At 46.9% G+C, this 26,591-nt stretch overlaps 3 protein-coding genes across 7 annotated transcripts; 2 read left to right on the forward strand and 1 right to left on the reverse strand.

Moving 5' to 3' along the window:
* The first annotated feature begins 6,817 nt into the window (after positions 1-6,817).
* LOC306784269 (transcription factor JunB-like) lies at positions 6,818-8,754 on the forward strand. Of its 2 annotated transcripts, XM_079278169.1 has the most exons (2): positions 6,820-7,244; positions 7,485-8,754. In XM_079278169.1, the coding sequence occupies exon 2, from the start codon at positions 7,523-7,525 to the stop codon at positions 8,429-8,431; it is 909 nt and encodes a 302-aa protein (XP_079134295.1). In that variant the 5' UTR covers positions 6,820-7,244; positions 7,485-7,522; the 3' UTR covers positions 8,432-8,754. The 2 variants fall into 2 exon arrangements, with proteins under 2 accessions (XP_079134294.1, XP_079134295.1); XM_079278168.1 differs by having other exon boundaries at positions 6,818-8,754.
* A 1,012-nt stretch (positions 8,755-9,766) lies between these two features.
* Positions 9,767-15,071, reverse strand: prdx2 (peroxiredoxin 2). The gene is made up of 6 exons (XM_079279137.1): positions 14,960-15,071; positions 14,026-14,140; positions 13,782-13,935; positions 13,055-13,177; positions 12,690-12,820; positions 9,767-10,124 (listed from the first exon to the last, which is right to left on the reverse strand). Exons 2-6 carry the CDS (start codon positions 14,126-14,128, stop codon positions 10,042-10,044), a joined length of 594 nt encoding a protein of 197 aa, XP_079135263.1. The 5' UTR covers positions 14,129-14,140; positions 14,960-15,071; the 3' UTR covers positions 9,767-10,041.
* A 2,014-nt stretch (positions 15,072-17,085) lies between these two features.
* wiza (WIZ zinc finger a) lies at positions 17,086-23,219 on the forward strand. Of its 4 annotated transcripts, XM_079278552.1 has the most exons (10): positions 17,086-17,133; positions 18,062-18,148; positions 18,758-18,884; positions 19,261-19,764; positions 19,898-20,638; positions 20,801-21,151; positions 21,358-21,572; positions 21,647-21,827; positions 21,908-22,067; positions 22,320-23,219. In XM_079278552.1, exons 3-10 carry the CDS (start codon positions 18,818-18,820, stop codon positions 22,474-22,476), a joined length of 2,376 nt encoding a protein of 791 aa, XP_079134678.1. In that variant the 5' UTR covers positions 17,086-17,133; positions 18,062-18,148; positions 18,758-18,817; the 3' UTR covers positions 22,477-23,219. The 4 variants fall into 4 exon arrangements, with proteins under 4 accessions (XP_079134678.1, XP_079134675.1, XP_079134676.1 ...); XM_079278549.1 differs by lacking the exon at positions 17,086-17,133 and having other exon boundaries at positions 17,198-18,148; XM_079278550.1 differs by lacking the exon at positions 17,086-17,133 and having other exon boundaries at positions 17,198-18,148; positions 18,758-18,830.
* The last annotated feature ends 3,372 nt before the right edge of the window (positions 23,220-26,591 follow it).

The following is a 26,591-nucleotide window of genomic DNA, read 5'->3' on the forward strand; positions in this document are numbered from 1 at the left end:
TGATGTTAATGTTGTGCTGTGTGCTTGATATCATAGCACTAGGACTGTTAAAGCCACACAGATGTAGGTCTACGCATTCATGCAGCAACAAGCTGAGGACTTTGATACGTAAAGCTTTTAAAGTGACCAAATCAGCCACAAAACAATGAAAGCAGTAAAGCGGGACAGCGTGGCATCATCACTCTGCTGCATTATCAAAATGTACATGACTCTGTGGAGAACAGTGTGATGTTCACACTGTGAATGAATGAATGAATGAATGAATGGGTGGGGAACTGATTTGGAAGAACTCCTCACGGTTTGGAGCAATCGCAGAAGTTAAATGTCGAAAGTCTCACATCCATAAATCAACAAGTGCTCTACGTTCTCTTCTTCAACAAGACCTTCATGAGCAGAGGTGTTTTTTGGGGCATATCATGGCATCCACTTCTGCTCACATCGCTCTGCTTTATTTCCAGGAAGCAACGGAGTCTAGAAGTGCTGAGTCTCGATGATCATCAGCAAAGGTGCGAGCGTCAGAAAGCGCCTCGGGCGCCTACACACTTTCAGCCCAACTCGCACCATCGATCTCTCCAGTAACCACACAATCAGACACACTGTCCCGTCCTCGTGTCTGCTGAGAGTCGCTGTGATGCACATCGATCATAATGCAGGTGCTCTGGCTGCAGGCAGGGATGCAGTCTGCAGAAATACAGTCCAATAAAACCAGGGACCGACTTAAGACACGCTAACGATTGTGGCAGACGAGTTTATGAGACAAATCTGTATGAAAGAGAGAGACAGACAGAGAGACAGAGAGAGACAGAGAGAGAGACAGAGAGAGACAGAGAGAGAGACAGAGAGAGACAGAGAGAGAGAGAGAGAGAGAGAGACAGAGAGAGAGAGACAGAGAGAGAGAGAGAGAGAGACAGAGAGAGAGAGACAGAGAGAGAGAGAGAGAGAGAGAGAGAGAGAGAGAGAGAGAGAGAGAGAGAGAGAGAGAGAGAGAGAGAGACAGAGAGAGACAGACAGAGAGGTGTTAGAGATTAACTGGAGAGATAAAGAATAGTTCTTGGAAATCCGGTTTCCGGTTTTTCATTCTGTATCAGTAACATAATCTATCATTAGTGGCACTGTCTCTGCACTGGAAGATAAACACAGACTTCTCTCATTTAAATCACCTGCTGGGAAATTGTGTAGGCTAGAGTGAGGCTGTAACCTCAAACCAAAACCACAGCTTCTCATTTTACACGTGGAGTGTAAATAAGACAAGTCATTTACCAGCTCCTGTGATTAATCTTACAACCTGCCCTCCTGTGAATGAGCGCTGCTTCTCACAGGTCACTGCTTATTTCAGCTCCCTTTGCACAGGAGGGCTGAGTTTAGTAGAGGACGGATGCAGAAGGAGGAGGGAGTCAGACTCCTCTGCACTCAGTCATGTTTTTATGTGTAGCAGAACAAATGGATAAGGATAAGATATCGTTTTTGTTCCAAACATTATTTTTCCTTGTCAAAACATGACACCTACATTACCCACAATGCAACTAAACCATGGACATGAACCTTTCAGCGTAGCAGGATGGATAGAGTGGCAGACATTTGTATGTGTACTTCTGCCATTGCGACCGCTGTAGTGGGGTCATCAGTGTCGACTAAACCGGCATACAGCAAGTCTAGTTATTCTACTTCTATGCCACCGACAGCTGGCCTGAGATTTGGGTGTGTCGTGCTAGTACCGGCTAGTGTAGCCTCGAGCCACAAAAGGCTTTATACAGCGATATTCAAGTACATACAGTAGTACTCCCCAAGACGTGTCAACAGGCTGTGGTGGGTAGAATCAGCGGATCACCTTTTTCAACAAAGCCTCATCTTGAGAATTTAGAATAAAAAGGAAACAAAACACTGAAAACCTCTGATAGATAAGATATGAAACAACATGCATGTGAACAAGTGCATACAAGGAGAAGTTGAAGCTCCATTATTCACCATATGTGGAGTCCAAACTTAACTACAAAGGCTAATTCTTAATAAGATGTGCAAACGTCCAACAACGCCATTTTCACATTGTCTCGGTAAAGACGACTTCAGGAGATGTTAGAGATGGCATGTGTATTGTTTAACATTTTGACAGAGCCAGGCTAGCTGTTAGCTCGGCTAAGCTAACTGACGCTCGCCTGCAGCTTCATATTCATCGAACAGGTACGAGTTTGTCAATGATTTGATGACTTGTTCCTTTTCAAGTCCACCGTTGCCACACTGGCACCGCAGCAACTTCTTGAGGAAATGAAAATGTGGTGAACCGAGATCCTCCACAGCCTGGCCTCCTGCCACCCAACATTCACTTCTCCTATTCTGTCACAAAGAGGAAGTCTCGGCACAGGACAGACGAGAGGAATCAAACATCCGCATTATATATCCCACCTCTCCTCTCCTCTCCTCTCCAATCTACAACAAATCAGCTCCATCTTTGTGTGGCTTGTTGTAGCGTAAACACTAATATACAAATGTCCTGCTGGCCCTCTGCTGCCTAACAATGTTTGATATGAGTATTCTATGTACTCACTTACAGCCTTCATAGCTACAGCCACAGCAGACATACGATGTGTCTTCATCGCCTCTGTCACTCAACTCTTCCTCTCATTTGATGCCAGCGTCTCATACTGCAAAACTCAGAGTCCTGTTCCTGATTGTACCAAAACAAAGGACGCCAGGACCTCCAATACACTGAAATACACCAGAAACTGCCCTCAACGCTAACACTGCTACAGGCTCACAGGTTCACCCCCCGCTCATGAGCAAGTTCATATTTCTGTCTTTTCCAAACAAAAAGAAAGCTCAATTAACAAACCAAATGGGCATGTAAAATCAGATTAGCCCTAATTAAACCCCCCACTTCTGGCTGTTTGCCATTTGTACAGACTGGCAGAGTGACAGGGAGTTCAAGCAGCCGTGTAGATGAAGGGGAAGTGGGAAGGACAGCTCCATATGCGTTACGTCAGGCCGGGGGGACAGCTGGGTCCGACTGTCTTTTCCTGCCACACTCATTTGGCCCCAGCAATCATCCTGTCTTGTGCTAAAGGTCTCTCGTCGCTACAAGGCTCCTTGGCACTATCTGGGAGCTACAGACGAAGACTATGCTGATTAAACTGCCTTCATTAAAGCGATTACACGCACAAGGCGGTTCAATTTCCCACGGGCAGCCAGATAACGATGAGGGGGAAGAAGTATTAAAAGGCTTTTGGTGCAGGGATGGGATTTGGGTTCATGGGGGAGAGGAGGGGCGAGAGAGGGATTGACGACGGCTGCTTGTTAGCGTTAATCTAAGTGACCCACGCACTCGTTGAGGACGAACAGTCTTCAGACTTAATATGCTGCTGTGTGTCCTCTGTTGGCGGGGACAGCCAGCTCTTTTTACCTGACTCACCACACCTACAGGCCGCTTCCAGGTCACCGGGCTTCCAGAGTGGAAGACCTTGCCAAAGACGCAGCAGCGACGTTACTGCTGGTTCATTAAATAAAGCCGGCCAGCGCTTTAGTGCCCGAACAAGCTGCGGAGGTTGATGTGGGAGGCGGGAAGGAGGGAATTAAAGTCGTGATGAAGGCCAAACGAGCATCAGCAGCTTTCAGGCGTTCCTCAGTTGTGTCCTTTTCTGACTAAAGTTTTCTTTATGAAGTGAGTGAAGGACAAACAAGTTGTTTTTGATGAATGAGTATTCATGAAAGCCAAATCAATGATTTGAGCAAGACAACCCTCATGTTATGTGTCCAAATCACTCTTTTGATTGAACTGAATGGTTTTGCTGTTCACCTCACTCTGTGGTTGAACCAGCTCGGTCAGCAGTCCTGGCTGGTTCCACATCATTGAATTCTCAGTCGAAAAATACATTTGGGAAGCATGATTCATAACTGAAAGAGAGATGTGTTGTTGACATTTAGACTTTCTGATAAATGACACACTTGTAAAGTACAATGTGACATATGCAATTATTTCCTATCATGTATGCTAATGTGGACTTCTACCTACACGGCCAGCAGTCATCACGTGATGTGCTAACAGCCAATGAGAACAGAAAGGTGTCTTTATGTGGCTCCGCCACAGGCGCCGTCTGTCCCACCGGAGGTATTTGCACCTCTACGCTTCTCTGTCGCGTTCATGTTTCTCGTATTTCTGCTGCTACGTTTGTTCTTTAGTGCCCTGCTGTCGACCTGAATCACACCGGCGCTCAAAGGAAGTGACAGAATTGCATGTATGAGGTGTTTGAACTGTACGCCTGTCAACGCTGAGCCGCATGAAATGATGTGCATGCCAGCAAGAAATTGTTCAAGAGCCTCAGAGCCAATTATGGGTCGCAAGTAGGAAAGTCCCACGTAAATAACAATATATATATATATATATATATATATACGTATATATATATATATATATATATATATATATATATATATATATATATATATATATATATATATATATATATATATATATATATATATATATATGTACATATATACATATATATATGTATATACATATATATATGTATATATATATATATGTATATATACATATAAATATATGTATATATATGTATATGTGTGTATATATACACAGTAGAGTTTATTTTCTGCACATTTAGCAACGATAAGGAAAAATGTACTTGTCTATCTTCCTCACTCAATCTGATTTAAGGTTCAAAATTTGACAAAAATAGAAGAGCTGGCTGACGATATATTTAATGTCATGAAATATTTCTAAGAATCTTCCTCTTATTTATGATCTAATCTCACAAACCACATGCGATAAGCGGTCTTTGTGATTACAGCCTTTAGTGAAGTGGATGAGGTCACTCTGAAACTGGAACTGACCACAGGGTGATACTTTACTGTTTCCCTGAAACTACTTCTGTTTCTCTGTTTCCCCTGATGTTTCTCCTCACGCACACCGCTGATTCAGTGGGAGGAGCTCGGCTCCAACTGACCGCCGTGTAACAGCTGGACAAACTGCAACGCCCGATTCCAACAGACGGAGGGAGTGCACAGGATGCGGTTGATGTTGCCTCAGATATTCTCATGAATTGTCCTGATCCCGTCGACGTCACAGATAAACGCAGCAGGTCTGGTGAGGGCTGACTCCTACACCTGATTTCTCACTTCAGGTGAGGTGAGGATTGGTGCAAGATGTGATAGAAAAGGTTCAAAGGTCAACCTGGTCTTATTACATTAAGGAAACCCAATTAAAAAAGAAGAGTTGAACCTGTTTAACCTTATATTCAATATGGAAAAAGACTGTTGCAGGCCAGGTCTCCATCACATACACATTAAAGTATATACTGCTCAGCCTGTGAACACTTGTGTCATCTCTGAATCAGAGCAGATGGCAGAATAACCCAGGTGATGTCATCAGGGTTGTTTTTCATCATCTACGTACACTTTGAGTTTGTTAGAAGTTCATTTGGAAGGCACGGGGGTCTAAAGAGATGCTGTTGTATTAAATATGGGGAAAGTAGGATCCTGTGTGTCTTGAACTTGACTACTAAAAGTCTGAATATCTCTGAATCCACCGTTTGTGCGTCCCCTAAACTTATACTGCAACATCAACATGCTGAGGTTCCCCTTCACAGCCCAGACTACAGACAACAACTCAAAAAAACAACGTCAAATGTTCGTTAAATTCCACCACAACAATCACACCGTGAGTCCAAAAATCAAGTGATCACCTCATTTCCCCCACATGTCCTCGCTGCATCTCTGGTGTCGAGTGTGCACTTTACAGCAGACTGTGAAAATAAAATAGAAAATATAGATGTGACTGTTTTACCCGCAGTGCAATTCTGTGATTCTCCAAACTGTTCAATGTTACATGTGAAGTGAGAAAATAATGACTTTGCTATTCCATTCATTTAATTTAGAAACAACTAAGAATTGCCTCATCTTGTCTGAAGTTAATATGTTCGAAAAAATAAGCTTGAAAAGGTGCTCGATAAGAAAGGTAAGGTGCTGCCATGATGACAACACAGAAACACACACACGTGACCTGAGGATAGGTGGCAAGTGGAACTGGACGATAGAACGTGCGTGGGCGCATTGCACTCTGATTCAGAGCACATTACCAAACAGAGAAGACAAAGAACAGGTGCTCAGTCCGGGGGACATGTCTTTCCTCTACACTGACACCTTCAAGTCATTTCTCTACGCTCCCTTGAGTCCTGTTCAGTTCAGTGCACTGCATATAAACAGTGAGGAGGAGAAGAAGAAATGCGCACTGGCTCGAGTCCGATCCACTCACATGCTTCTAAATGTTTAATGACAGAAACAACTGTACTGCTACAATATGAATTGGAAGTACTGTTTAAGGTGAGCAACACTGAACTCGTTGTATTATTAGCCTATGAACTATTTCCATGGCTGAGCAGTACACTAGAAGGCCTTTTTAAACTCTTTAAATATTGTTGTTTTCATGACTTCTGTCTGATAGCCTGAGCATGTGCCTTCATTATCCTTCATGCATTTTTGAAGACAACACGCCCAACAGTTTCCGACACCCAGCCGTCCTCTCCCTGCCTGCGGGGTGGAGGCAGGCAGCACTGCGCCTCCTCCGCCTCCCACATCCCGGAGCGCTGGAGCCGCGCCAACATGGGATTGGCTTCCCGCTCCTGTCACGGAGGAACTGGTGCGCCGGGATACCCAAATATGGACTGTCCGATATCAGCTCGGGCCGCATATGACTCAGCACCGGACTATATATCCGTACCGCTGGGGTCTGTGGTTGAGAGTGAACGGCAAAGCGGTTGTTGGGAGTGCGTTAGGTGCCCCAACAGGTCTCCGGTTGGATAAGGCTCCCTGTGTATTTGGTGGCTTTGAGCTGTGAGACACCTTCAGACCGACGTGTTGATAAACTGTAAGGAGTGTGGATGTGCCCTTGCATCTATTTGATGTGCGTCCACCTGGGTTGAGCCCCCCCACGCCGGACAGCCCTCGTCTGTTTACGGTCCTTGATCCTGGCAACGACGTCAGCAAGTGTGTCTGACTTCCCGGAGGCGGGGACCACAGAGGAAACAACCAATCAGCAGGCTGGTTGGAGCGCACGAGGAGCCGGATGATATAAGAACAGCGGAGCGCGACGGCCGCTTGTCATTACAGAGGAAACAGACGAAAAGCGCAGTTTGAGAGCAGAAAAGACTCCGACACGCGCGTGGAATCAAAACATCTGAATTAGTCACTGGACTCCGCTTTGAATTCAACTAAAGGCACAAAGCGACGACTTGGTACAGTACAGTTCCACTATTTTGGAAGTTTTGCTTTGTTTTTGATAGCTGTGGTCTTCAGTATAATAATACAGCGGGACTTTGTGCTGGAGATTGAATCAGTTGGGACACGACAGCCTCGGTGTCCACGCAGCATCTTTGCAGCGCACTCTTGTATTTGACTTGTATTCTGAAATATGTCCACAATAATGGAACAGCCTTTTTATGACGACTCGTTTCTCTCTGCTTATGGCCATCCAGGCGCAGCCCTGCCAGACTACAAGCTGCTTAAGCAGAATATGAACTTGAACTTCCCTGATTCATATCGGCACTCAAACTTCAAGCCACAGCACCTGCGCGCCGATAGCGATTTCTATTCGGCCGGGCCGGCGGACGTGGGCTCACTGAAGCTCGCCTCTCCGGAACTGGAGCGACTGATCATCCAGAACAGCAACGGGATCATCACTACAACGCCTACGCCTGCCCAGTTCCTCTACAACCGCGGGATCACAGAGGAGCAGGAAGGCTTCGCTGACGGGTTCGTTAAAGCGCTGGACGACCTGCACAAGATGAACCAGATGGCGCCTCCGAACGTGTCCATCGGCGGCATTACCTGTGGCGTCGCCGGAGGGGTCGTCTGCTCGGGTCCAGCCACCGTGTTCGGCTCATCCATGCAGCAAGACGCGCTCGAGTACACCACCCTGAGCAGCTGCAACACGAACCCCGGTCTGTCATCCGCGGCCAGCTATCCCTCCACCACCATCAGCTACCTGCCGCACCACCAGTACCACCAGCATCCCCAGGCCATCGCGCACGGGTCTCACCACTTCCAGCACCCCCTGGCCGGCGCGGGCATCCACTCGCAGCGGTACGGCGGGTTGAAAGAGGAGCCTCAGACGGTTCCAGACATGCTAAGCAGCGACGGGTCTCCGCCGATGTCCCCCATCGATATGGAGAACCAGGACCGCATGAAAACGGAGCGCAAGCGGCTGAGGAACCGGCTCGCAGCCTCAAAGTGTCGGAGGCGCAAACTGGAGCGCATCTCGCGTCTGGAGGACAAGGTGAAAGTGCTGAAAACGGACAACGCCGGACTGTCGGACACGGCGTCCGTGCTGCGGGAGCAGGTGGCCCAACTCAAACAGAAAGTCATGACGCACGTGAGCAGTGGCTGCCAGCTCATGTTGGCGCCCAAAGTGAAGTCTTATTGAGGAAACAATGCACTTTAACAAAAACACTGGACACGATCTGCACTGACAACACGGTGAACGTTGACTTTATACATTGTCTGTACGAGAGAACCGGACCAACGTGGTTCTGCTGAAAGAGGCGCAGCAGGAACCTCACGAGACTAAAACACTGAGGGCATTTTTGAATAAGTTTTTAAAAGTGTCGTCTTGGCTTTGCCTGTTTACATTTTACTTTAATTGCGATCTGTGATGCATTCTGTAAGTTATTCGTGTTCGTGAGGCTGAGCCTGATGAGCCTGTGTTTTTTACTTGTACAGTATATATTTAAGTAAATGAAATTATGAAACTGAGACATACGTGTTGTTTCTTCTTGGTTATCTAAAACCGTCACCTCTTAGGGTGATTACGGTAATTCTCGTTAGCGTGACCACAATGTTGTCAACGATCTCTTGTCAGCAGTTAAGTTTTGCTTGACGTTGGAGACGTCCCAGCGTAGGATGGTTTCACAATTGACGTACATGCGTCAGTCAATATGGTCACTCTTGCTGTCAAACGTCACACAATGAAAAGGTTTCCGGGAACTCCCTCCTACGTTACCCGTCAGAAGCACTGCGCTCTCCCCTTCGCACCACAGTGCGTGCGTGCGTGCGTGCGTAAATGAGGCTTGTCAATGAGTGGTTTATTTGTGTTCAGGGAGTTTCCCCAGTCTGCTTTCAAGTTCCCAAAACAAGTCTGAGAACACCAGCTCAGGAACGAATAGTTGATAAAAAGTTCCAGACAAACTGAAGACTGATTAAGAGTTTGAAATAAGAATCTGCATCAACAAGCAGATAATACATGTTGGGAGAGGTCACCAATTACATGAGCATTCACAGGAATTACCCAGTAAACTAAACTAAAACCCCAACCCAGGTTTATTTCATGTGAAGCAATCTGTTAACACGCGAGGTGGACTGGGTGTCTTCCAATGTTACTTCCTCAGAACGACAGAAAACAAATCATCATTATTCTAACAGTGAGAACTATCTGGAGCTGTGACAGTCACGCAGGTCTGTGTTTACACACAGCAAACAATCCAATCTTTCCCAATGCGCTGCAGCGCCATTTGGCAATGTCAGGTTGTTGAGCAGAGTCAAACTCAGCAACTCCAACATTAACAAACACTTCACCGCCTTGTGACGTACTTTATCTTCAGCCAGGCGCGGGGCGGCACACCAACCTAATCCCACACATGTCTGTCAGCATAATTCTTCCAAGTTGTTAAATCACCGAACGAGTCGAGCAGATCCAGGAAGAACTACGGCGCCATCTAGAGGCCACAGGTGAACCGCCGTGCACATTGACAAAACACTTCAGTCACAATTGATCCACTGTTTTTAATAAAGATGGTAGCAAATCATTCACTTACAGCAAGGAAAAATATCTACTTTTTTCTGAAAATGGAACAAAACAATAGTTTCAGTGCTCGAGACTACGAGGTCACCCCACCAATCGTACAAAGATAAAGATTCTAACAAGTTTAGACATTTTGTCGGGTTTAATACATTAGATTGGACGCCATTAGATACTGCTTCACAGGAACACCTCGTCTGAAGGCAAGCGCTGCGGTCAGGAAATCAGCGAGAACACATTCACTGCTTGGAGAAGAAGGCTTTGCTCTTTTGGACGTCGGGGACGATGGTGTCGCTGCCAGGTTTCCAGCCAGCAGGGCACACTGTGGGGAGGGAGTAGGAACAAAGTTCAGCACAATGTGTAGGGCAGGGATTTTCAACCGGTGTGCCGCGGCACACTAGTGTGCCGCGAGAGATCGTCAGGTGTGCCGTGGGAAATTTTCTAATATCACCTAATTAACCATTGTCGGGTGTCTGTGCTGTAATAAAGTGTCGCAGATAATGTAATACTCTTCTATGGCAGTGGGTGGCAGCAGAGGGATTTAAATACCTGTAAAGACAATAGAGTTAGTGCTGCGCGACACGTGACAGTGACAGTTTGGGATCAAAGCAAGACGAGCAAGTGACAGTGATGAAAAAAACAAAAACAAAGTGGTGACAGTGATGGAGAAGTTTTTGAGAAGGGAAAATGCAAATGCCGAACAGGGCCCTGGACAAACTTCTGACCCAGATGAAGGCCCAAGTATGAGTGGTCGACAAAAGAAAAAAGACAAGACGGTGAGCTCGAGGCAATACAGCGAAAGCTCTTTCATTTGGATTTACGTTCACCGGGGATGCAACGGCACCGAGTCCGCTGTGCGGTGAGAAGCTATCCAATAGCGCCATGGTGCCAAGCAGCTTAAACGCCATCTCCAAACGAAACACCTTCCGTTCAAAACAAGTCGATGGACTATTTTGTACGCTTACGTACAAACAATGAGAAACAGGCAACTGTTTTGCGAAAAACCACAAAGGTAAACGAGAGAGCCCTCAAAGCTAGCTACCTTGTTGCTGAACTCGTAGCTAAAACAAAAGTCCCACACGGTGGCAGAAACATTAATACTGGCAGCTTGTGAAGCCATTGTGAATGAGATGCTCGGCCCTGACGCTAAAGTGCCTCTCTCAGATAACACAACTGCCAGACGTATTGATGACATGTCTGCGGACATAGAAACTGTTGTTTTGGAAAAGATGCGCATCGGTAAGAAATTTGCCTTGCAACTTGATGAGTCGACGGATATTAGTGGACATCGTCAGCTCTTGGCCAACGTGCGTTTTGTGGATGGAGAAGCCATTAGAGAAAACTTCCTATTTTGCAAGGCACTGCCAGAAAAATCAACAGGAGATGAAATATTTCGGGTCACGTCGGAATATCTTGACAAAAGCGGGCTTACGTGGGAAAACTGCACAGGTGTCTGCACTGATGGAGCCGCAGCGATGGTCGGGCGCATCAAAGGCTTCGTAAGTAGAAACCCAGCTGTTACTGTTACGCACTGTTTTTTGCACCGTGAGGCCCTCGTTGCAAAGACCTTACCAGCAGATCTCGGTCCTGTGTTGGATGATGTTGTGCGCTTAGTGAACTTTGTGAAGACGCGACCTTTGAAATCTCGCTTATTTGCGTCTGTGTGAGGAAATGGGAGCGGAACATAAAGTGTTATTGCTCCACGCGGAGGTCCGGTGGCTGTCGCGCGGCAAAGTGCTGGCCCGTGTGTATGAGCTCCGAGAGGAACTTAAAGTGTTTCTGACAGACGAGAGGCCCGATTTCTCAAAGTGGTGGATCAGTGGTGTGCAAAGCTGGCATACCTGGCTGATATATTTCATCATCTGAATGAACTGAACACACGGATGCAAGGCCGAAATGAAAACCTGCTTACAAGCACTGACAAAATGAACGGATTCCGTTTAAAGGTGCAGCTCTGGCAACATGTGCAGCGTGGCAACCTTGAGATGTTCCCACTCACCGAGAAACTGCGGGATGGCAACACTGCTGCAATGTGCGAGGTCATTGGCAAACATTTGAAAACTCTGGAGGAGAAGTTGTCATTTTATTTCTCTTCAGCCTTCACAGAATGCCTTGACTGGGTGAGGGACCCATACAGCTCAGCATCCGTTGCTGGAAAGGACGTGACTTTAAAGGAGCAAGAGGAACTCATTGAACTGAAACAAGATCGTGGTTTAAAGCTAAACTTTGCTGATCTTCCTTTGGACAGTTTTTGGTTAGCTGTTGCCAAGGAGTTCCCCATTCCAACAAAGCTATTTTGACATTGCTCCCGTTTTCAACCACATGTCTGTGTGAGCTGAGCTTCTCAAGCTTGACAGCGATAAAAACTAAAACCAGAGAGAGACTGAGAGCTGTTGAAGAGCATCGTGTGTGTCTTTCTACCATTCCTGCCAGGATATCTATGTTGTGTTCATCGAAACAGGCCCAGGTTTCACACCGAGTACAAATACATTTAGAAACTATATTATTAACTATATGTATTATATGAACTGCGTTAGTGTCTTTTTGTGTCATTTTGGTTGGTGGTGTGCCCCAGGATTTTGTAAATGTAAAAAGTGTGCCGCGGCTCAAAAAAGGTTGAAAATCACTGGTGTAGGGGACGGGGAACTCTACATACCAGAGGACAAAGTACAACCTCATTTAAACATGTTTTTCTAACTATTTTACATGCTAGCTGTGACATGTGCCGTACAAAGCATCTAAAACTACACAAAAAATAATCTACGTGGCCGATTAAAGTGTGAATAACGGAGGGAACGAAACACAGCATTGTGTATTTGCATGTAGTAAGAGGGTTTTATTAACCGAAGCCAAAACAAACTGCCTCCTCGACGGGGATTCCACTCACCCTCTCCATGTTTGTCAGTGTGCTTGAAGGCCTGGACCAGGCGCAGAGTCTCGTCCACAGAGCGACCCACGGGCAAGTCGTTGATCGTGATCTGCCTCAAGACGCCCTTGTCGTCAATCACAAACAGACCCCTGAGAGGCACAAATGAAGGTTTAAGTATTTGCAAAACAGACGGCCCTTTCTTACAGGGAACTGGAGCCATTATATTATCTCTGCGCTCTTCAAAGCCATGTTACATTGCAGAACACAGGGTTTTTATCATTATTGCCCCAGTTCATTAGTAACTGGGGCGTGCCGACCGACATCAAGCTGCCACTGCACCACTACCGGCCTGTTACTTAAAACCAAAGGCAGTTTTTCCTGACCTGTACGCGACGCCGTCGTCCTCCTTCAGCACGCCATAGTCTCTGGAGATGGTCTTGGTGAGGTCTGCCACAAGGGGGATCTTCATGTTACCCAGACCTCCCTGCTTCCTTGGTGTGTTGATCCTGTAGAGAGTAAAAACAGAAATGGCAAAATCAGAAACCCCTTCACAGGCCATCAACCCGACAAGACAGTATTACTCACTTCTGATGTACTGTACTTAAAGCACGTCAAAATCTAACTCATCAACAACCGTTGCAGAGACCGTTACCGCCGGACTTATCAAGGCGGTGCAGAGCAGCACAGCGACAGGAGATAAACTGCTGCGTCAGCGCTGACAGAAACAGTTTCTCTGAGCAGAGTCAGAAGAAATACAATGCTGTCATTTAATAATCTATAAATATTCATGCAGTCTTGATCCCATATTTATATTTCCCTACATAGCTCCTAGTGCACACTAGCCATAAAGTAGGCCACGGTCAGGAACAGTTAACACACCACAGCTTTGCCTCAAAGGAATGCTTGTTTCTTTGTGTTAATGTTTAGTATGATATTTGAGGAAAGAATTAAATACTTTTTCACACTTCACCTGTGAAAATAACTGAAACAAGGCAACGAAATCTTTGGTGAAATCCGCTCTGCTTACTCTACTCGTTGACACATGTGGCTGCATGGATGGCGTCGTTTACACTGCATACAGTGAGGATTACGGTAAAACTCTTTTCTCACCAGGCCAAGTGGCTGAAGTGAGAGTCTACGGAGCAGCCGATCACCTCACAGTCGATACTGCGGAACTCCTCCACCCTGTCGCTGAAAGCCACGATCTCGGTGGGACACACGAACGTGAAGTCCAGCGGGTAGAAGAAGAAGACCACATACTTCCCTGAAGAGCACAGGAGGGGAACAGGAGATACAACCCATATTAGATGTGAAACTAAACGTAACAATGAAAGTGTAAATAACACCACGTTACCTTTGTAGTCCGACAGCTGGACATCCTTAAACTGTCCGTCCACTACAGCTGTGGCTTTGAAGCTCGGGGCAGGATGGCCAATCTTAGCATTTCCAGAGGACATGGTGACAAATGACTGGAGGGAGACACAAGCACACAGTCACCAGACAATTACTACATCTAATAGACATGCTCAGCTGACATCACAAGTTAAGAGAACTCACATGAGAACTCACATGCAAGTCATGTTCCGAGGGGAACAATAGCCGATTAAGAAGCTTACGCAACCTTAAAAAGAAAAATTAAAAAAAAATCAATTGAGGACAAACGTTTATATCTTGTAGACATGATTTATAAAAGAGGTGTAGGTGTGATTGTTGTGGCAAAACCAAGCTTTGATATTTGAAATTATATTAAAGAAATGATGAAATTAGTTTACACACGAAACACAGTATTGATCCAACCAGGCCTTCAACGCAGCCACGAGGTAGTTATTATTTTAAATAGCTACCGTTACAGTTTGACGTTACAATGAACAACGCGTGCATATAAAGACAACCGTCGTTATGAGCCCAAACCTCACAAAAGCCAACAATCCTTTGTCATCTCACAGACACGACAGCAGTGAACGGTGGTGAAAGTGCAGCGCTGCAGGTCACAGCGTTACAATCTAAAGTCGTGTTTTCAACGCAAGAAATACACGTTGAACAAAGCGAGGCGGAGCATCGAGCGGTCCCTCTCCTGCTGCACCGGGACAAAGACAGACAGAGACAAAGACAGAGAGAGACAGAGACAGGCCCACGTACTGAAAGGCGAACGACTGACCCGCACCGCCTGGCTAACGTTAGCTCAACATTAGCTCGATGTAGGGAACCGGGTTTCTTTGTCGCCTCTCTGTTCCGGGCCGAGCAGACGCGACGTGAACACCTGACAGTTCAGAGACGAACAAACTCACCTGTCTTCACGCGACGCCGAGGAGAAGTTAGCAGCGCGGAGGTCTGCTGCTGTCAGGGAGCTCTCAGGGAAGGGACGGTTTAGCGCGAGGACGGGGCGGGGCCACTTTTGAGTTCTCTTCTTCTTCTTCTTCTAGTTTTACGGCGGCTGGCAGCCATCTTATTGGTGCATTACCGCCACCTTCTGCTCCGGAGTGTGGGTCAGACAATGAACTTGCACTCTTTACCCCAAAACAAAACAACAACAGTTTTGAGTTCCCGGAAGTGAATGTATTTTATTTCAAAGTCAAGGTTGAGAGCAGAGCGTGTATTCCGTGTTACTCTGAGGGCAAACGTCCAATGGGGGAAACTGTATTAGTATTAGTAGGCATGCTTCACTTCAATACTTCCATGTTGTTCTACTTACTACTTTAGCTCCTCAACATTTTAACTTGACAGACACATAATGTTTTGTTGCATTAAAAAAATACATGTTGTTTTACTTTGTCTCATCGCCACACATCATGAACACATTTATGAGGTCAGTCAATAGTTTTATTGACAAATGACAATGACAAGTGAAACATACTGCAGTTAATGATAAACGATGACTCATCATGCAGACCAGAATGAACACGAGAAAACTTCTCTGATCCCCTGAAAGAACACGTCGCAACAGCCCACCGTCTCACTGCTGGTCTCCACTACAACCTCAGCATTGCAAAGTTTAACTGTGGACGATGTTCTCCTGTGAGGAAGGCCGCTGAGGGACGTTTGACAGACAGACAGACAGACCTTCAGTCTCCAGGTCTTCTGGTTATCGCTGCTCTGAATGCAAAAGAAGTGAGAGGTTGTTTGTCCACAGTGCATCAGATAATCGGGTGGCTGACCCAACATGTCCACAATGAATTTCATCTGATCATATTCGTGGTCCCCGGGAAAAAGCGGGAAGCCCACAGCAAGTTCTGCAGCCACCAGACTGAGAGACCACATGTCTATTGACTCCGAGAAGAGCTGGCCCAGAATGACCTCCGGAGCCCCGAGCGAAGAGATAACGAAACATTCTAAACTTCACGAATAAGAAGTAAAACCTCACCTCTGTGTTACATATAAACCACAGATTCTCCGGTTGGCCTCTGGACTGGAGTCACAAAGTCACAGCATCTGTGCCATGTGTGTTCTGTACTAACCTGTACCACAGAGTCTGCACACATATCCCTGGAGCAGCATCGGACATGAAGCGAGCCAGGCCAAAGTCAATGAGCTTGACTTGCAGCGGCTGCTGCCTGCGGTCTACGACCATTATGTTGTCAAGACCTACACCTCGTAGCAGGAAGCCAGCAGGTTTCCCTCGTGTATCGGGAAGTAGTCTGTGGAGGAGGAGAGCAAAGATGAGGAGATGAAACAACATTACATGTTGTCTGTTTATACTTCTGCATAAGACCAAGACACACATGGAGGGTTTCCAGGCTGCCACACTGCCAGCGCTGCACTGACTTCTAATGCAAGATAACGTTTTGGATTTGTTTTCATTTTTTTTTTGTTGCCTGAATGCATTCCTGCATATAGTAAGTTAATAAGTTACATCAAACCATTCCAGATACTGACACTGCATACAGTGTGAGTTTGTCTGACACTGTCAGTAGCCAGTAATCAGTTCAGTCTTTATGGTCAGAATAATATCAGAATCGGTTTCTTGCCAAGTACAATTACACATACAAGTAATTTGGCTTGGTCTCACATTGTCTTGAAGCAGCGTGGCAAAAACAGACACATCACACAGACACATCCATTAGTACAACTGAATAAAACATGAATATCACTTGGAAATAGAAACACACAATAGCAGTTAATTAACAAATGCAAAAAGTAACAAGCGATAATAAATAATAAATAAATCAGGTATATGCAATGAATATGTTCACCAGTATTTTCACTTAGTCAGAGGTCAAAACATACTAGTCCTTGCAAAATAAAGTAGTAATATCACATGTTTAGAGTAATAATTGAACCCTTTGGCTTTCTCTGTAGATTGTCACAAAGTGTCACATTTGGTCCGCTCTGTTGGTATAACCTCAGTGCTTTTATTTTGAAAACATCCATCACCGGCAATGTGTGGACGCCTACTTCCGCTAAGCTTGTGGTCAGTGTCTGAAACAGATGTAACGTTACTGAGGCAATGTGTTCCACCTTTTAGGTAAATTAACCTTTATCTACATTTGATAAGTGTCGTTTGATTGCCAGTCCATGGCGTACGTTGCTTAGCTATTCGCTGTTTCGCTTAAATTACGTTTAATTTGAGCTAGCATGCGGCTAACGTTAGCATTATTCCAGATCAAAACAAAGGGTGCGATAACGTTCAGTTAGCGTTCAGTCTAAAGATGCTCAGCCACTTCAACGGGAGCCTAGTGAGCGTTGCTCTACTGTAAGTTGTAATGCGAACGATGCAATTAGAAATAGAGACGATTCTCAATAACATTTCAAGTTGCAATCCACAGCTAACGTAAAATATGTATTTATAGGCAACAAGAAGTTGTCGCGATATTACGATCGTGTAACATTGTAGTGAGCAACAGTTGGATCCCAATCTTAAAAGGGTTATAGGTCCAACACGGTATTCAAATGATAAGTAAGTGTGTCTCCTTCTTACGATTTGTTAGCGACATTTATTTTGACAGGTTACAGAGCTCCATAATCTGAAGTGTATCTCCATCCTGTCGCAGCCTGTGAAGTCCTGACGTTACATTACGTTTCACATAAACTAAAAGTTGAATCACGGCTCAATGGAGAGTAATCAACCCCGAGCTGTGACGCGATGCAGAGGGGGCCACTTCTGCATCGCCCCTGGATGCAGCAATGCGTTTTATAGAACCAAAAACGAAGGGAAGACTGTCCACTTTCACTCTTTGCCTTTTGCGCGGCACGTGGTGCTTCGTCGTTGGCTAGCTGCACTCAAACGAGGGACGACTCCCGTCAGGCAGGGCTCTCGGGTCTGTAGCGAGCACTTTGTGGACGAGGACTATGTCGGGAAGAGGGTGTTGGAGTCAGGGGTCCTGGTGGTTCGCCGTACCAATAAACTGAAGACCGAGGCCGCTCCCTCTGTGTTTGACTTTTCCTCTCAAAAGGTTGGGTTTGCAGGTCAGGACGGAACGTCAGCGGTGCGCCATAAGAAAAGGGCCCGACGACACGCCCACCTGGCCGCGCAGAGGAAGGTACGTCACGGCCAGCAGGCTCAACAAGTCGTCTCTCTCACCGGGGAAGGACTCATAACAACCGACAGCGTCTCCGTGCACTTCAAACTGAGCGTCTTCACCGTCCAACCTTCGGGCAGTTTAATTTGGGCGTCACCTATTTGCGTGAATCGCCTCACCTTCTGTAACAGTCTGTCGGCAGCAACACAAGCTGTCAAATTAAGTTCTGACACGGTGCTGTACATTAATGCTGCATCTTAAAAGTGCAAAAACAAATGATGTGGTATTGTTGTCAAAAAAAACGAAAGCACCAATGTATTGCATTTTTGGATGCCCCATGTTACAAACAGACATTTAGTATTATTAGCATGAACAGCACTTAATATGGGAAAATAAAACAAACACCAGAAATGAATGTTTGTATCTTTTCTGTATGTTTTGACATACAGAAAAGAGAGACAGAGAGAGAGGGAAAAGAGGCGGGACTAGAAGAGGGGACCGGACAGACAAATCCACCACCTGTACATTTTTGTCATGTCATCACAAGTAAAAGTACTTCATTTCTTTTCCCACCAGATTTATTAATTCAAATTCTTAATTGATATTATCCTCCTGCATTTGTGTACACAGGATCTGCAGAGATTCACCTCTCTCATCCTTCAAAAGAAACCCACGGAAACGTCAGCAGCCATGGATTCAGCAGGTAGAGCCGCTGTTATGAACGAGCTGCGAAACAATACAGCATCAGAGCCTGAAGGTGCTTGCTTATAACACCGTGATTAAACCTCGATCGTAGCATTATTTTGATTCTTGAAGTTCTTTGGATTACTTTTAAGAAAATGTTACCCAGGACAAGTTCACATTTACAGTTATATTACATTTCACCATATGCATGTAATTGTGCATATCTCTTTTTAAGACACTGAAAGTTGATCTCGTTGAGTTCCACGCTGTGTGATACAGATGTGCTGCAGATTTACAATTCGGGAAACGGAGAGAATTGGTATCGGATTGGTAACCGAAATTAGGCGTCTGAATTTGTATAGAAAGAGAAAAAGTGATATTGGTGCATCCCTACTGACATGTGTTCATTGCTGCTGTTGTGATAACAAACTCCCATCTGAACTTCCCAGCAGCAACAGCAGCCCCAGTCATCTGTGAGGTCTGTGGAACGATCTTTGAGACGCGCCGAGGGCTCTCCAGCCACGCCCGCCTCCACCTCCGGCAGCTCGGTGTGACGTTGTCGGAGAGCAGCGGAGCTCCCATTGAACTGCTCTACCAGCTCATCCAGGACAGAGGCGACTCCCTCCCCGATTTCAAAGCAGACTCCTCTGTGCCTGGGCCGACCCCTCTCAAAAAAGCATCCCAGCAGGAGTCCGGGACACCGTCAGCACCAGAGGACAGCAGTGACTCCGGCAAAGCAGGGAGTAGAGTCGTGACAGCGCCACAGAAGATGGATCATCAGGGATCTCCAGCCAGACTAAAAGAGACGCCAACCTCTCCCGCCCCCTCGTCCTCCTCTGGTCTGAGGCCGGTTGAGTCTCGAACAAGTGAAGGCAGCAGCTCATCCTCAGACCCCAAAACCAAAACCAAGCCGTTGTGGGCGCCGCTGGAAACTGACGCCCCCGTCACCTTCGGTACGACTGAATTCTAGATGTTTAAAGAAATATCGAAAGTAGTGAGGGGAGTAGCTGTATGTGCAAGACAGAGCTCAATGTCAGTTAAGATGACTGGGCTCCTTTTACTCATCATTGTTCTTCATTCTTGCAGCTTCAGACATAAAAAATAAGGCCCAGGTGTGCCAGCTCTGTGGCTGCTGGTACGGGACACGCAAAGGCCTGTCGGGTCACGCTCGGGCACATCTGCGCCAGATCGGAATCCCCGGCAGCGACATCAAGGGCAGCCCTATTCAGTTGCTTTACCGGATCATGGAGGAGGAGGACCTCAAGCCCATCAGCAGCGAGCAGCAGGAGGGAGCGAGCACCTCCAACAGTCCCTCCAGATCCTCCTCGAAGCGACCCTCCAATCGGTCCTCTCCTCCCGCGTCCCCACCCAGCAAGCGGCCTAAGTCGTCGGAGGACTTCGCCTGTATTCTGTGCAGGGAGAAGTTTGAGAATCGTAAAGGGCTGGCCATCCACGCACGCGCTCACCTGCGTCAGATCGGAGTGGTCGACCTGCTGGGGAAAAGCTCTGCAATTGACGCCGTCCAAGAACTGGTCAGCAATGGCATGCTGGAAGCCGTACACCCTCCCAACATGAACAGTGCAACCAGCTCGTCGGCGGCCCCGTTTCCCTCCACGTCCCTCTCCTCCCCTGCGCAGTACGCCCGGTCTCCTGCTAACAGGGCGCCAAAGGCTAAGAAAGGCTTTCGGCTGGCTGTGGACCCCCTTCATAGGAAGCCGAAGCCTGAACCTATGGAGATCGAGGTGTCCGTTCAACCGAAGGGATCCGGCACTGTCGGCAACTCCCCCACGCAGAAGTCCCCTGCTGCTTCAAAGCCTCTGAATGCAGGTGAAGCAGAGAGCCATTCATCTCAATGAGCAGTTGTCAGTAGTTTGTTAGCTGCCATATCTCAGGAGACAATTAACCTCTTTTTAAAATGTATGACGTTGTTTGTGTGCGTACACCAAAGTGTGGCTTCATCCTCTTTATTTCCCTTCCGCCATTCCACAGATGCACAATCCCCGCCAACAGTCCTTTGCGATTTCTGTGGGCAGCTGTTCGAGACCCGCAAAGCCCTGTCCTGCCACGCCCGCGCCCATCTGCGCCAGCTCGGCCTCACCTGGTCAACCAGGACGTCGCCGATCGATCTCCTCAGAGAGGTGATGATGCGCGGTGAAGAAGGCAAGAAAGTGTCCGTGCTCGCTGGGTCATCGGGCAAAGCCACGTGGGCCCCTCAAGGCTCCAGACGGTCCCACGACAGCCTCCAGCCAGGGGAACCGGCCGCCAGCCCCTCCACAGCACCTCTAGATTACTCCATGAAGGAGAAACCCTCGTCTGGCAGGAGTGGGGCCTCACACACCGGTAATACCGTAACACCGCTGCAAAGCAATAACTGATTGTGTCGTCATTTTACAACCATGTTGTTAAAAGATCGTGAGCCACACTGTTGTACTCTGTGTCGTGTTTTTAAGATGCGCTAGGACGCTAGTGCATCTCCCTGAGCTGGTGATGCACGTCTACTCTGTCACCGGTGACGTAGACACTCACCCTCGTCTTCTTTGTGTCAGACGCGTCCTGTGAGCTTTGTGGCTTTGACTTTGAAAACCGCAAGGCCCTGGCCAGCCACGCGCGGGCTCACCTCCGCCAGCTGGGGATCATCGAGTGGAGGGCGGACGGAGCGAGCTCGCCCATCGAGCTGCTCAGCGAGTTGATCCGCAGGGACCCAGTGAAGGTAGCGGCAATAACCCAACGCTATCGCATGGGAGACCTTTACATCAAGAAGGTGGGCTGTGGTCTAAAGTGTGTGTTTGAATAAGGTATTAAAGCAGCGTTGAGTCTGATCTCGTGTGCTTTCAGTCCCAGAGAGGTGCCGCTTCGCCCCCTCTGTCCACAGACTCTGACTCTGTCGTCGGCAGCAGCCTGAAGTTTTCGGTGAGCAGGGAGAACGTGGGTGTGACTGCCGGCTCATCCAGACACTCAAACAGCCACGGACGGACGTTTGCAGCCCACGGCGACCCCGGCGTGCGCTCCTCGAGGGGTGAGAGATGGAAATAGCCGGATATACTGTAATAGATTTAAAAAAAAAGAAGTTTCTATTACCTTTCTCTGTGGTTTCAGGGGTCCACCCACCAAAACATGTCTCACGAGCAGGGGAAGAAAATCAGGACACCAATTCCCAGCAGCCATCGCGGTCAGGCAGCATCCCCGCGATGCTGCCAAAGCCCCCACTTACACCTCTGGTCAAGCTGGTGGGCAAAGTCTACTCCCTCAAGTGCAGGTTGGTCTCTGAAGTACAAAACAAAGAATCACATTCCCCTCGTGAGTGAGTGAGCGAGACAGACGCGGTTAATCAACGCACACGCGGTTAATAGTTCAACAACACAGATGCATACGCTACACAGTTACATATGATGAGCACTAAATATCTCTGCTGCCCGGCCATGCTCTCGCCGTTTACTTGCATGTTCAAGACATTGCTCCTCGTTGAAGGCAGTTGATGTCGCGCTGCCCTCCCTGTGCTTCTCTTCAGGTTCTGTGAGGAAGTGTTTCACGGACCTCTGTCGGTTCAGGAGCGGTGGATCACACACCTGCAGAAGCACATCCTGTCGCTGGGCTACAAAGGCAAAGCGTCTCCTCCGGCTGCAGCGGTGGCGTCGCCGGCACTCGTCCATCCAGTCGCTGTCTAGTCCACAACGTCTCTGCGGTTCACGTTAAACACGCTCGTCTTCTTCACGCGTCAACACGAAGGCCTTACGTCTAACAAATGGTCAAAGCGGTGTTCCCTTCTTTGTCCTAGAGAGGGCGAGCATGAGCCATATGAGGAGAGCAGCAGCACGTAACCCACTCAGGTAAAACCCACCGACTCCACCGATCACAAGACTGATCACTGGATGTTTTGGGGTTAATATCCAAAACCGGTTCATCCCTCATTGTGATGTGAGTGCGTTTCTCCTCCTGCTCTGACGTCCTACCATTTGTGTGGATGTTGTAAACGTGTCTGAATGTGACGTATTCAATATTTGTCCTTATTTAATGTCGGACACTGAAAGAACAATCCAGGTCAGTGGTGTGCGTCCTCCTGTGTAGACTGCTGAGTCTGTCCGTGTGCTTAATCTCCTTTCTATGTTTTTGAGTCTTGTTTCACACGTTTATGTTTTAAGGGTTTTTACCATAAATCTGGATCGATTCTTTTTCTCATGAATGGAAACGCTGTTGAATAACAAAACACTGAGACAAGAAATAACAAAAACAATGAACTTGTGACAACTTGGTTGGAAGAAAACTGTTCAGTGATGTAACTGAACATCAAAGCCTCAACCGCCTGTCTCCATTATTGACTCTTTCTTCAGGCACAACTCCAAACACTGTTGTTTTTCTGCTCTTCTTACGTATCTTTTTTAACACTTATATGAATTAAATTGTGTCTTGTGTATAAGAACATGTTTTGTTGTTTTTTATAACACACATCCTGCACAGACCGCGCTCACTGAGACTCCGATGACACAGATGTGCACGTCAGCGGCGTCGACTGTCATCCAACATGTCGCTCAATCTTCAGCTGAATTCTGCACACGTCCTCTCGTCTCCATTCACCCAATTGTATTTTCATATCCTCGCGTCTACATTGCATCTTCCTTTTGCTGCGTCCGCTTTATGGGATCTCACAAAACATAGCTGTATTATTTTGGGTTATTTTACACGTTTACTGGAGGCTGTACAGCGGAGAGATGTTGCTGTTCATGCTCGCCGCCTTAAACCCGAGACCACATGGTTGTGTCTCAGACTCCCACCAGGATGTAATCCCCTCCCATGGAGGAATGTGTGAAGAACTAAATGAGTTTGTTTTGGGCGTATTGTTCCACAGGCTTCCACGCCGATGGGTTTATTCCACACGGCGGCTGTATAGTGGTTAAAAGTGTATTCCTTTGTTTTCACATTCTTTGAAACATGGAGGCTTAATGTTCGTTCTCCGCCATGTTGCATCATAACCGCATCATTTGTTTAACTTAAACGAGCTCGTGCTCACAGACGTCGAGGAGACTTCAGTTTCACGCAGCGCTGTAGGCGTAAAGATGTGGAAGTCATGAAGAGGAAAGCTGCACATTGTGCATGAGTTATGATCTTTCCATGTTGTTCCTGTGAACTATGTTTCGGTCCTGTACTCCTGTTCCAATGCTTCCACTTCAGGACAAGATGTTGATGAATGTGTCTTGATGCCATCAGTGGCTGTAAAAGTCCGTTTGGTGAAGATTTGCCTTCTGGAAGCGTCTCTGCGCTGCTGTCCCTTGTGTCCATCGTGATCTGATTTCCTCCTCCGGTCTCTTTAGTGTTGACAAAGGCTCATTGATCTCACGACCTGTATGGCTTCTGCAGCCGGTCCTCCGTCCTTTATGGATCTTCGATGGAGCTCGAAAGGTTTAAATTGGTAAACTGCACACAGCCACAAAGAACGATCTGTCTCCTGTCTGTCAAAACGTCGTATAGCTTTTACATCCTCAATAATTGCAAAATGCATTATCTTTCTAATTTCCATATTACAATGTGTGTCCACGAGTGCTGCAGGTGAGATCAGATTGCAAAGACATCTGAAGTGTCGCACTCCAATCTCACCTCATTGTTCAGAGAAGAAGAAAAGGTACATTTCATTCAGAAGGCGGACATGTTGGTGCACTCGTGGTGCTGAGTATGTTGGACGGCTGCTGAATGGGCCTCTGTTCTGCAGTGAAGTAGGAAACAGTCCACAGCAGAGGCTGTGAGGATGATCTACAATCGCTTTCCATGCAGCATAACACCGCTTCTGTCTCCACCACAGACAGCATACGGTCTCCTCTGGCTCTGCTATGTATTCACGTCACGGTGAGGATCTCTGGAGTCTCATTCTTTGTAATTTACGACCACTGGGACGTGGGCAGGGTTCAGTCTGCCTTCAGCCGCTGATGGATAAATCTGATGTCCGCCCTTCTGCCGGTTCGCCAACCTCAGGGCATCCCGTGAGCGAGTGATCCCACCTGACAGTAGGCTGCTGCTCACATCTGTTGTATCTATCTTGGATCCTAATAATTGACCTCTTGTTAAATGCTGAACATGTATTTTTGCATCATAATCCCTCTTTGTCTTCTCTTCCTGTAAAGTGTAAAAATAGATGTGATGACTCATCTTGAACCCGGAGAGAGTTTACACATATTTGTCCAATCAAATGTCAAAAGCCCGTCATCATATAAAACTGTCCTGACCCAGAGTACAGCGAGCAGAGCAATATATCATCGTACCTACAACCATCATTACTAACACCGAGTTATCACACAGTGGTCACTGCAGAAGAGGTTAGCAGCTGCTTTGATCACGGCTCTCGCTGCTTTGATCTAATGAATGAAATGTTGTGTTGACCAGATGACCTGAGTCACAGCAATACTGACAGCAGCAGCATGTGGAAACACCTGGTACCTACTTTAAGCAAAGATATGAACCATAGATGTCCTGATGTCAAAGTTCATAACTTGTTGCTATTTGAATGGAGGCAAAGGAAAGATTTTCTCTCCATCTTGGAGTTTGACTCCGAGTCTGGAAGTGAATTCTTTCAGCATCTCCAGAGTGATTTATGTTTTCGGGTCTTGGCAGAAGATGGAGTTCTTTCACACAATTTTTGACTTTGCAATCTTCCCTCAGAGAGAACCGATTCCCCGAGACTTTGCAACTGGAGCAGAGCATCTGTAGCGTTCCTTCCTGTTGGTCTGGTTGTTTTTAGTTTCGTGGTTTGACGTTTCTTTCTCTAGTTAGCTGCTGTTGGTGCTGCGCTGTAGTCCAAGGACAGAAAGTAAAGCAGCTCAGGTGTTTTCAGCACACAGCTGCATGCATTGTGATTGTGTATGATGGCACATTTGCTTTATTCACCAAATAATCAACCACCTTCTTGATCACGGTGTGATTTACGTTTTAGAGGTTATGATTATGTCATCAAAGTGCACTTGGCTGCTGTGGTCAGCAGTTTTGCAACATTCAGACTCCAGAGACGAGCACAGAGCCTTTCCCAGGAGGCCGTTCTGCTGCCTGGTGTCATCGTGCTCAGGTGACCTCACATAACTCCTGCGCTGAGGTCACCACAGATCCTGGATCAGTTGAACCGTTGAGTCTGAAACCTCTTTGAAAACAAGCAGCGAATAATTCAAGTGATTTACGGATGATTTATCTTACTGCCGAGATGCTTTCTGGAATAATCCAGTCCAGACCCGTGTTTGTGTGTCAGGTCTCAGCGATACAAGACGTTAACGAGTGAAAGTCGTGCAAAGCTGGATTCCAAAGCGTACGCCACCAGCTCACCAGCTGCTCACAGCATCATTTATTTCATCCCTGCTTTTAATTTCCTCGAGATTTGCGCGTGATGATTGTTTTATTACTTTGAATAATCATTGCTCCCGCAGACAGACCGGACCGTGAAACCCAGTGCAGCGTCATGATGAACAAGCAGCAGCTCGGAGGCCTCTGTGGATCCAGAGCGACGCTCACATCTGGCCTGTGTAGCAGCTCGTGTTTGTGTGGCTGTATAAGTGCTCACTGTGTGTCCGTGACTCAACAGTAGGACGTTAAGGAAATCGTGCTAGGACAACATGTAGGACCCCAGAGAGGAGAGGCCGCCTGTCTTTGGTTACTCTTCAGGGTTCGATCAGTCTATTTAGTAATGATGCGCTTCACCTGCTCATTTTATTCAGATATTCATCACACACTAATTTGTCAGTGATGAAGAGGGGAGCGCTAATGAACGTTCAACGTGCAGCTGCTGAAACCAGCTCTCTACGTACATCCA

Source organism: Melanostigma gelatinosum, assembly GCF_949748355.1.
Source record: "Melanostigma gelatinosum genome assembly, chromosome: 11".
Taxonomy (NCBI): Eukaryota; Metazoa; Chordata; class Actinopteri; order Perciformes; family Zoarcidae; genus Melanostigma; species Melanostigma gelatinosum.

What these genes read in the sequence shown, in the direction of transcription:
- LOC306784269 (XM_079278168.1), top strand. Translation starts at nt 7,421, where the DNA reads ATGTCCACAATAATGGAACAGCCTTTTTATGACGACTCGTTTCTCTCT.
- prdx2 (XM_079279137.1), bottom strand. Translation starts at nt 14,128, where the DNA reads ATGTCCTCTGGAAATGCTAAGATTGGCCATCCTGCCCCGAGCTTCAAA. An exon ending in CACTTCAGCCACTTGGCCTG is followed by an intron (nt 13,178 to 13,781) that starts GTGAGAAAAGAG and finishes TACTCTCTACAG; the next exon opens with GATCAACACACCAAGGAAGC. An exon ending in CACTGACAAACATGGAGAGG is followed by an intron (nt 10,125 to 12,689) that starts GTGAGTGGAATC and finishes CCCTCCCCACAG; the next exon opens with TGTGCCCTGCTGGCTGGAAA.
- wiza (XM_079278549.1), top strand. Translation starts at nt 17,720, where the DNA reads ATGGAGAGTAATCAACCCCGAGCTGTGACGCGATGCAGAGGGGGCCAC. An exon ending in TTCAAAGCCTCTGAATGCAG is followed by an intron (nt 20,639 to 20,800) that starts GTGAAGCAGAGA and finishes GCCATTCCACAG; the next exon opens with ATGCACAATCCCCGCCAACA. An exon ending in GAGTGGGGCCTCACACACCG is followed by an intron (nt 21,152 to 21,357) that starts GTAATACCGTAA and finishes TCTTTGTGTCAG; the next exon opens with ACGCGTCCTGTGAGCTTTGT.